A 10,540-nucleotide genomic window follows, 5' to 3' on the forward strand; every position below is an offset into this window, starting at 1 on the left:
GCAGCGACCATGTGATTACTGAGAGGGGAAGCATTAATTTTCAAGGTTCCGTAGAACTCAGTGAAACCACCATCAAGTGGCTGTTTTAATAGCGCACCATCCTGACTTTAAAAAAAAATACTTCATTATTTCTGGATCTTTTGGAGATGGAATAACCAGGAAATACCTCTGACTGTGCCCTGGAGGTTGAGTACATGAAAAGGACCCGCAAACTTCTATGAGTGAGCAATCTCAACAGCAGGATAAAAGCTCTATGTGAAGAAGTCCTCAGACATACTTAGACTCATAGAATTGAATGGGACTTTAGTTATGACTTACTTGTCTCATTGATTTCAATCGGTTTAGATCTGGATCCAATCCATTGAGAGGGGGAGGGAAAGGATGAGTTTGTATGTCACAGTAAACTACTCTGAACATAAACGATGGTGGCTTATTTAATCCATCACTAACCTACGCTGCTCCAATCAGGTGCTCCTTGGTTTGCAGCACTTTTTTTAAAAAAAGAGTAACACTAGGGATGTATGGATTTTTGTGCTTCATGGATTGTATGGCATCTTTCATTACAGTCCCTAATCATTGACAGAACTGGGGGGGGGGGGTGGCGGCCGAGAATTCAGTTCTGTTTGCACTTACTCACAGTAGCACAAATACACAGTTGTGCAAATTCACATTAACTAATGCACATTAGTTAAAGCTAATTTGCACAAATCACCCCCCAAAGTGAAAACAAAATGATAAAAAGTGCAAATTCTCCCCAAATTAACATGTCCATGCTTTAGCCTATGGGGGAGGTGCACAGTTTTGGTCTCTGAACCCCGCCTCCCCGTATTTTTTTATGACAGACTTTGCATACAATTCTGACAAGTAAAAAAACAGCCTGCAAGTTTGGAAATTTGCGCAAATTTCACAGTCGATAACTGCTTGATTTGCACAATTCCCCCATCCACGCAGATCGAGCAGCAAATGCAGGTGTTTGCCAGCCTGACATACAGCTAGTGAGATTGTGAAGCAGCAAGCGGAGCAGTTGGGTTTTCTGTCACTCTTGCTAAGTGACTCTGTGGCCTTTTGGCACAAGCCATGTACAAACCATCGTGCCAGGTTCACACATCACGACAAGCCACTCTGAAAACAAGCCACCATCAACAACAACCCATGGGTTCTCGGGGTGGTTTGTGCGTGGTTAACAAACCATCCTGAAGCCACCATACCAGGTTCAGACATCAGGACAAGCCATTGCGAAACAAACAAGGCTGACAACCCACCCCGGGTTGTTGTGCTGTGCGAACCAGGACAGTGTGTGTGTCCACTCAACCTGATACATTGTTACGTTCTGTTTAGGTAGCATTTAGTCTGTATCTGTGTATCTGTCTAGAAAGTGAGCCATTGCCCAATCTGTCTGAAATTTGGCAGGTCTCATGCCTGGAGGACTTAGAATGTCTGTAAATTGTATGCCTTTTGGATGGAAAACACTAACATTACAGGCAGCAGAAGATTGGCTAGTTGTTCCATTGAAATCAATAGAACAAAACCCCAAAAGTAACAAAATTGTAGCAAATGAAAGACACGACTTAAAAAATAAAAAAATGGACAAATGAAACTTAGTTTTTCCCCCTTGCACATGGTGGCTAGACAAAAGGTCATAGTCAAGGAATACTAACCTTCAGTGCAGTTGGCCATTTTAATTATTGCCCATATTGGGGGATTGATGGAAAGAAAGATCTCGCAAGCTAAGGCAATTAATTTTTTTCTAGCACATTTCAGAATTATTTTACATGAAAGAACTGATTTCCAAGCCTTCAACAGAAGTCTTGATGCTCCTACTTAAGTGTCTCGACTGCCAAAGCTCGCTACGGTTCAGCAACTTGCATACAGCTTTCCTGTATTTTTGGGACATGACATTATAAAGGATCGGATTTACAGATGCTCCAAGGTAAAACAGCAGCATTGATATGAGGTTGAAGTATTGGCTGATCTCGTAGAGGACCATGCTTCCTTGGGCAAAAAGGATCCGACCAACGTGTAGCGGGAGCCAGCACAGAACAAAGGCCAGGACTACCACTGCTGAAAGAGAAAAGAGCATATCATTCAGCTCAACGATCCTTTGTGCTAAGTCCTTCCCTGCCTTACAAGTACATTAACCATCTCTGAACTCAGGTCAAGCAACAGGTCCTTTTAAAGCAAGGATGGACAGGCTTCAGGCTTGTGTGACCGAGTTTTGTTTTTTAACTAGAATCCTGAGATCTATCAACTGGAGACTGATGCAAAATAGTGGCTCGGGCAGACAAGAAATGAGTAATAGGTTGCTTTGAGCACATGCTCAGCCCAAGAATTTGTGATCAGTACCAGAACCAAGCTCACAGGTCTTGTCATGCACCAATCCACTCCTGGTTTCCCCCACCCCAACAAGTTTCTCTTTTTCCCCAGAAATCTGTTTTTATTATTATTTACAAGATTTATACTGCTCCACATCAAAGGATTTCAGAGCAGTGAACAACAAAGATAAAAGACTCAAACACCATGTTAAAACAATTAAAACATTTTAAAAGAACACATTCAGAATTTAATAAACTGTGGCTGGTCACTCAAGAAAGGATTCTCGAAATAATAATGTCTTCAGGAGGCGCTGAAAGCAATACAACATTGATGCCTGCCTGACTGCCGAAGGTAGGGAGTTCCACAGGAAGGGGGCCACCACACTGAAGGCTCTTCTCCTGGTGGAACCACCCGGAACTTGCCCTCTGATGACTTTAGTGACCGGGCAGGTTGGTAAAAAAAAAGAAGGTGCTTTCTCAGGTATCCTGGTCCCAAGTTGTTTAGGGCTTTGTACACTAGTACTAATTTAGGAGGCAGAAATGGTTTTAGTCCCTAGACAATTGGAAATCTGAAACCCTTGCTGATTTACTGCAAATCACTGAGAGATCTACCATAGATCCAGAACTACTTTCTGCCCACTGCTGTTTTAAAATACTCTTAGTTGTACAAGATGCTTTTCACCTAGAAGAGGTCACACATTAAAAATATACTCTAAAACCCAGAGCATCAAACTAAAACATTTACCGAGTTAGAACTAACGCTTATGAAAAAGGCCAGCTGGAATAAATGCTTCTTCACTAGGCTCTGATAGGTCTCACTGGACCATGTCTGCTAAGAGAAAACAGGAAGAGAAAGGAGACATCTGGAGTCCCTGGTCACAGGGTAGTTATGCTCAAAACTCCTGTGGATCTATATTTCTTAGCAAAAACTGTTCTCCAAGTATAGAACCTTATATAGCCCAAACAGCACCACCTACATACAAGAAGGAGGTATCAGCAGGTTTTCCAGAGGGACAAACATCTTTAAGGGGGTGGGGAGAGAGACAGCTCTATGCTGAGTGGCTACAGATTGCTGTCTGGGGGGAGAGCAGGAAGCGATAACGGAATGGAGTACCTTGGAACAGGGCATAGCTGGCGGGAACCCTGAAGAGGAGTACTCCATACCGCAACATTTTGTTGGTTGGCGTGAGTGTGAGTGTGTGTGAGTGTGAGCGTAAGGGAGGGAGGGAGAGCGAACATGCACATGCACGCACACGCACGCAAGAGAGATGGCTCTTTTAAAAAGGTCCAGTGTCAAACACAGACTCCGGAGCCAGCATTTGGGGACAATACACACATTCATGCAGCATCAAGTGGCGACTTGCATGTATAAATGAATTATTCAAGATTTCATACTATGGAAATGATGTACTTGCTGCAAATGCGCATCCTCAACTGCATTAATAGATGCAGTGGGATATCCCCTCCCAGAAGACAGGGAGTCTTCTGCTCTGATATCCTGAGCAATACTCAAGTGACCTTCTGCCTCCTCCAGAGAATGCTCACATCACCCCCTATGCAAATGGCCGGGTCATCTAATCAGTTCACACATTCGGCTTCTAGAAATGAAGCGATGTGCATGCACGTGTGAACCAGCCTGAAGTGTCTGGGCCCACACCCAGCTACATGACATTTTCGCTGCAATGGCTCAGCCACACATGCCAGTCACCACTTCATTCTGAGTGATGAACATGTATGGATAAACCAGATGGTGGTTAAGTTGGGCAACGTAGTTTCAGACAAACTAGATTCCCAGTATCTGGCGAGTACATAGGGTGGCCAATTATGAATTGCTAAAAAAAAGGGAGGGGGGACAAAAGAGGACACATGCTTGCATAAAGTTCGATTATGCTAATTTATATGTATAGATTCAAATGTAGAAATAATTGTTAAAATTTAAATAGAAATACACTATATCTCACCCTAGTGCGGAAGACTGTGACCAGATGACCAGTGTGCCTGTCTGTTCAGTCTGCGGTCCACGTGCTCACTGTTCATACAGTTCTTTATCTTTAAACTGCGACTGGACAGAACAGCCCTTCAAATAGAGGATGGCCCTCTGTAAAAGAGGACACATGGCCACCCTATGAGTACAGATGTCCACATATATTGGGAACATGTTGGATTGCCCCTTAATATATTGAGAACATGTCAGATTGCCCCTTAATGTCATGTCAGATTGCCCCTTAATGTCATTGGGAACATGTCGGATTGCCCCTTAATATATTGGGAACATGTTGGATTGCCCCTTAATGTCATGTCGGATTGCCCCTTAATATATTGGGAACATGTCGGATTGCCCCTTAATGTCATTGGGAACATGTCGGATTTCCCCTTAATGTCATTGGGAACATGTCGGATTGCCCCTTAATGTCATTGGGAACATGTCGGATTGCCCCTTAATATATTGGGAACATGTCAGGTTGCCCCTTCTGTTGGAGTGCCCCTTAATTGTGAAGCAAAACATATCACTCTTAAGGCTGTTCATGTTGTGTTAAACTTCCCTTCCCAAATTTTCATCCTTCCCTTCCTCTCCGATGCAGATGGTCAAAGCTGGTTGCCACTTACCTAGCATTTTGACTGTTTGCTGGTGGTGCTTCTCTCTAGTTGCAGCATGCTGCCCCTCCAGTTTGTGTGCAGTTCTCCAGAGCTTTCTACATATCAGCCCATAGAGGAGTACCAAGCAAAACACAGGTAGGAAAAAGTAAAGGGTGGAAAGCCATGTCATAGTTTCGAGAAGCCCTGAACGGGCTGCTTGCTCTATGTATTTGCATTCATTTGTTTCCTCTGGTAGGCTTCCATTGCGGTGTTCGACGCCAAAGAGAAAGAGGATCGGGAGGGCGGTCACTAAAGAACAAAGCCATATTAGAAGAATGATGCCTTTGACCCGGCTTTTAGTGATGGTCGTTTTAGCCTTCAAAGGAAAACAAATCGCAAAATATCTTTCGACGCTCAAGGTGGTTATATGGAGTATTGTGCAGTAGGTGCAGGTTTCACTGAGGTAGACAATAAACTTGCAGAGAAAATTGCCAAAGATATATGGCCTATATTTCCAGATCCTGTACAAATCGGAAGGCAGGCCAAGGAAGATCAGACTATCAGACAAGGCCATACTAGATAAATACATATTAACTGTTGTCCGCATCACCTTGTATCGCTTAAAAATTAATATGATGGTCACATTTCCGGCAATGCCCAAGAAAAACAAGAGGATACAAATGATTGTCACTGGCACCAAGACAGGAATGTCAAACAAAGAAAAGGAAGGCTCTTCATAATAGTCTGTATCATTTCCAACAGAACCGTTAAATGAAAAGGAAACCATTTCTGGTTGATGTCAATGTCTTCTAACCAAGAGATGACATGGATCTATTTCCTCTTGTGAACCATCTATGCTTTGACTGGAAGTTTCCAAACGTTCCTAAGAACTCCCTATGGACAAGTACAGCTTCATTTCCCCCCTGCCCCCCAAGATTGAGGTCCGCTTGCCCAAATCAATTGCCTGTAGAACTTGGAGATGTAGACCTGCAACATTACTTGACCTTTGAAGTTATTGCTGGAATGGAGCTAAAAGGAGATCCCTCTGTTTCTGTTGGAAGCAAGAAAACAGAAAGAAATTTGATTTGCATACTTGAAAGTCAGATTAAGAGCCCACAGAGGTCAGTCAGTAGTAACAGTAAAATAAATAATCAGTAAAATCGATAATTAAAAGCACAACAAGGGTGGAATCTTTTATTTATATCCCACCTTCCATGATGGAAAAAAAGTGAGATATAAATAAAAGATTTCACCCTTGTCGTGTTTTAAATATTTCTGGGTAGTCTTCCATCCAGGCACTGAGCAGATCTTAGTTAGCTTCAGCAAGGTTGCTATATCATGTGCCTTCAGATCTTTCCCAAGGACTAGTGGAAAAGCTGGGAAGTCTCATGTGGGCACTACTGTGGACAGACACAAACATTTACCAAGTAGCATCTTATCACAGTGTGGGTATTCGACTCCTTGTTAAGCCAGTAAGCTTGTGCATATGACCATTTTAGTGATTTTACTGTACATTATGCTCACATCTGCATCTGATGGGTGATGGGAAAAAACGGTTGGATCCGGATTGATGCTAAACAACTGTGCTGACAGAAGTAGACTTTCCCACGCCCTCTTCCCCAGGGCTGCCCCTCCAGCCCCCTGAAAATGTTACACAGAGAGTCAGAAGACCCTGCTGAATGGGATTGAGGTGTGGTGCTGGGTGGAGTGGAGTGGGGATTCCCTAAAATTAGGCAGAAGAGCCTTTCATGAGCAGAGCCCTTCCTCTCCCCAAAGGTCCCTTCCTCTTGTGGTAGGCAGATCTTGGATCCAAGATAGTAAGTACAAAGATGTATTGTTTAAATTAACAAGCAGAAACCCGCGTGTTGAGAAACATCTTACCTGCTTGCAAAATGTCTGCCAGATCCCTCAACGAATTCACAGACCACCAAGAATCCTGTTAGAGGTGCAGCTGGGTTTTCCACAGAATCTCACAAGCAACTGGCTCATTGACAACATCTGTAGCATAGCCATTAAAAAAAGAACATGGAGAAAGGCCCACATCCCTTCACTTAGCTAGAGCAGCAGCATTGCATTAAAACCTGGTTAAGTGCCACATCTCCCAGGGGAAACGGTTGGGAAAGTTTGATCTTTTGAGAGCTTCTCCTCCCAGCCCCTTTGGAGCGTGACAAATAAGGCAGCATTTTAGAGCCGTCCATCCATCCACATCCACAGCCGTTTAAACAGGGACCATTAAACAGCGGGGCCTGCCTCTTCTTTCCTCCTTAATCTATCAACTAAAGTGGAGAGCATCCGCCGTTACCTGGGAGGTCTGCGTGGCAGTTTGATACTGCAAATCTAATTAGAGGGCCCCGATCAATTAAATTTTTCCAGCGTACCTTAAGCAAGCATGAGTACCGCACTGTGGACTCGGCGGGAGAGGTTTCCCCTCCGCCTCGCTGCCCAGGGCTTCTCTGCAACAGATGCCATGGTGTGGAAAGATTTTGGCCGAGTTCATTTTTAATCTGTTAGTCAGGAGGCCACATGATCATCCGTTCAATAGGTGGGAGGCCTCTTTCGCTTAGCCTTTCATTTATTTGATCATTAACCTGGCCTGTCCAAACACCTTTGCGGTACACTAAATAAGAAAATGCGTCTCTGATCTGGGGCACCTCTTTCTGTAAGGCCTCTTTTGTTACAACTGACAGTTTGTCACATATCCAAGTTCTGCGAGACTGCAAAAAAAACCAGGGTGACCATGTGTCCTCTTTTACAGAGGACAGTCCTCTACTGGAAGGGCTGTCCTGTCCAATTCTAGTTTAACGATTAACCCCCACCGCCCCAAGAACTCTTGCTGATCAACGGTTAGCAGCACCTGGACAGCAGTCTGCCACACTATGATGAGATGCACAATCTGTCTACTTAAACTATAGTAATTCTAAATTTGCATCTATACATATACATTAGCACATGCAAATTTTAGGCAAATTTGTATCTTCTTTTGCCCTCTTTCCTGGTGATGCTTTGCCTTCTTTTTCTTTGGCAATTTTTTGGTGATACACGTCCTCTTTTGAGGGGGGCGGGGTATGTGTTCATAAGTGGCCACCCTAGTAGGAAATCAAGGCAATGGTTCCCCAAAGTGGATAAAAAGGTAAAGGTGTCCCCAATCAGTCGTGTCCGACTCTAGGGTGTGGTGGTCATCTCCATTTCTAAGCCGAAGAGCCAGTGCTGTCCGAAGACACTTCCGTGGGCATGTGGCCGGCATGACTGAACACCGAGGTGCACGGAACGCTGTTACCTTTCCCGCCGAAGCGGTGCCTATTTATCTACTTGCAATTCCTTGCTTTCGAACTGCTAGGTTGGCAGGAGCTGGGACTGAAGACGGGAGCTCACTCCGTCACGCGGCACTCGGGTCTCAAACTGCTGTCCTGTCGACTTTCCAGTCTGCAGTTCAGCGTCTTAACCACTAAGCCACTGCGGCCCCTAATATGAAATCAAGGCAATGGTTCCCCAAAGTGGATAGTCCCAGCTTTATTCCAATTGCAAATGTAGCATTCCCACTTCCCCTAGCAATAAGGATTTTCCTGAGGCAGCCACCGCAAGGGACGTTTCCTTGAGAAGTGGGCATTCTGGAGATTTGCAGTCTCTTTTGCAATCTGCTCATCTGCAAAATATACGTGCCGAGGGTGAGAGAGCAGGCAAGTATCCAGGCAAAGTGAATCTTCGAAGTAGCATCAGTTCCCCCAAAAGCAAACAGCATCCACTTGGAGCCCCCTACCCACCTTTTTTTCCAGCCAGTTGCAAAACTCTATTCTTCCCTGACTACGCTGTAACTACCATCTGCTTCTCCAGCACCTAGGTGGCCACGTGCCCTACTTTATGGAAGAGTATAGGGAGCGCTCTCAGAGGACAGTCGGAAAGTGTTGTCTGTTTGAAGGGCTGTCCAGTCCAAGTCCGGTTTAAAGATAAAGGGCCTTGATGGGGCCCAAAAGCACTTAGGTCCTGGACAGCAAACTAAATAGCAGACATACAAGTCACCTAGTCACAACCTTCCCCATTAGTACTGCATTGCATTGTTTTGGTATTGTACTGATGTATGGTATTGTATTGAGATGTATTGTATTTTTATTTAAACTATGGTTATTATTTCTAAACTTGCATCTGTACATATAAATTAGCATGTGGAAATTATGTGTCGTCTCCTGTCCTCCTTTTGGTAGGGTGGCCAGGTAGGTATGCATTGCCAAAAAAGTGGAAATGCAATGTATTCGTGTTTCCACGTTTTTCGCAGGGCATGATGGGGCACTCTACCAGCACACCCCACCACCGCCTGCAAATTTACAGGCCGTGTAGCCAGCTAGGTAGCTCAGAAGCCATCAGGAACCAACACATTGAAATAACCAGTATGTCTCTGCATACCAGATGCTGGGGAACATGGGCAGGAGGGTGCTGTTGCACTCATGTCCCATTTATGGGTTTCCCACAGGTACCTGGTTGGCCACTGTGTAGACAGAATGGTGGACTAAGATGGACTCTTGGTTGATCCAGCATGGTTCTTCTTATGCTATGTTCTTCTGTTATGTGCCTCTCATCCACCAAATGTCATTGCAAAATAATATCAGCAATCTCTAAAGACATCAACTCAGGGCCAGTGTCGGCACCCGGAATCTTTGAGCAGCTGTTGGGTCCCATTGCTCTGACAGGGCCCACCGCTGATGCTGGCCCCGGGTTCACTGCACCAGGTGGCTATGTAAGCCACCCATTTTAATTAGCCAGAATGCCCCGGATATAGCACTGCTCTGGGGCTCTGGGGAAAATTGAAATGGCAGCACCCCCTGGGAACTGCCATTTCAATGATCCATAATGCCTCAGGGCAACACTACACTGGGGGCATTGTGGGTAATTAAAACAGCGGGCAGTTTGCACCACCCAGCAAAGCTTGCAGTGAATGAATGAATGTCCTATTGTGCTCACAGACCAATAGGAATTAATACAACACAACAGATAAATGCTAATATAAGAAGTTAATATATAATAAGGACACGCATCACAGGGGAGTCAAAAGGGAGTTCTTCCTAGGGTGGCCACATATGAGTAACCAAAAAAGAGGAAATGTATCACCAAAAAAAGGGGACACCTATTTGCATAACATTTGTATACAGTAATTTATATATGTAGATACAAATTCAGAAATAATGACTATCATTTAAATAGAAATACAATAGAGGGGAAGAATGAGCAGGTGACCTGTGTGCCTCCTCCATCTGTCCAGGTGCTAACCATTGATGGTCAACTTCAAGGCTTCTGTTGTTTTCCCGTTCTTAGGGTTCATCTTCTTTAAACCAGACTTGGACTGGGCAGCCCTTCCAACAGAGGACACCTTCCAATAGAGGTCTGCCCTCTGGCACCTCTTGAAATAGAGGACTGTCCTCTGTGAAGTAGGACACATGGCCAAACAGCTACCCTAGTTCTTCATAATTTGTATTGAAGGCTGTCAGGGTTCCCCTTACGACCTGGACCCCCTGATCAACTCCTTAAGGATCTCTTGCCTCCTTAAGAGTCCCACCTTCCTTTTTTTAAACTTCCCCTTCCCAATAATGTGGGGTTTAGGCTGTAGATGTGGGGTGATTGACACTCTAGACACCTGGGTTTTAACCACCATAGTTTACTGG

At 44.5% G+C, this 10,540-nt stretch overlaps 1 protein-coding gene across 1 annotated transcript; it reads right to left on the reverse strand.

Moving 5' to 3' along the window:
- Positions 1 to 1,768: 1,768 nt before the first annotated feature.
- Positions 1,769 to 5,676, reverse strand: LOC146338579 (growth hormone secretagogue receptor type 1-like). The gene is made up of 2 exons (XM_084813347.1): positions 4,920 to 5,676; positions 1,769 to 2,061 (listed from the first exon to the last, which is right to left on the reverse strand). Exons 1-2 carry the CDS (start codon positions 5,674 to 5,676, stop codon positions 1,769 to 1,771), a joined length of 1,050 nt encoding a protein of 349 aa, XP_084669473.1.
- Positions 5,677 to 10,540: the final 4,864 nt, after the last annotated feature.

The sequence above is a fragment of the Heloderma suspectum genome, chromosome 9 (genome assembly GCF_057233095.1).
Source record: "Heloderma suspectum isolate Gila_16-S chromosome 9, 16-S_ref, whole genome shotgun sequence".
Taxonomy (NCBI): domain Eukaryota; kingdom Metazoa; phylum Chordata; class Lepidosauria; order Squamata; family Helodermatidae; genus Heloderma; species Heloderma suspectum.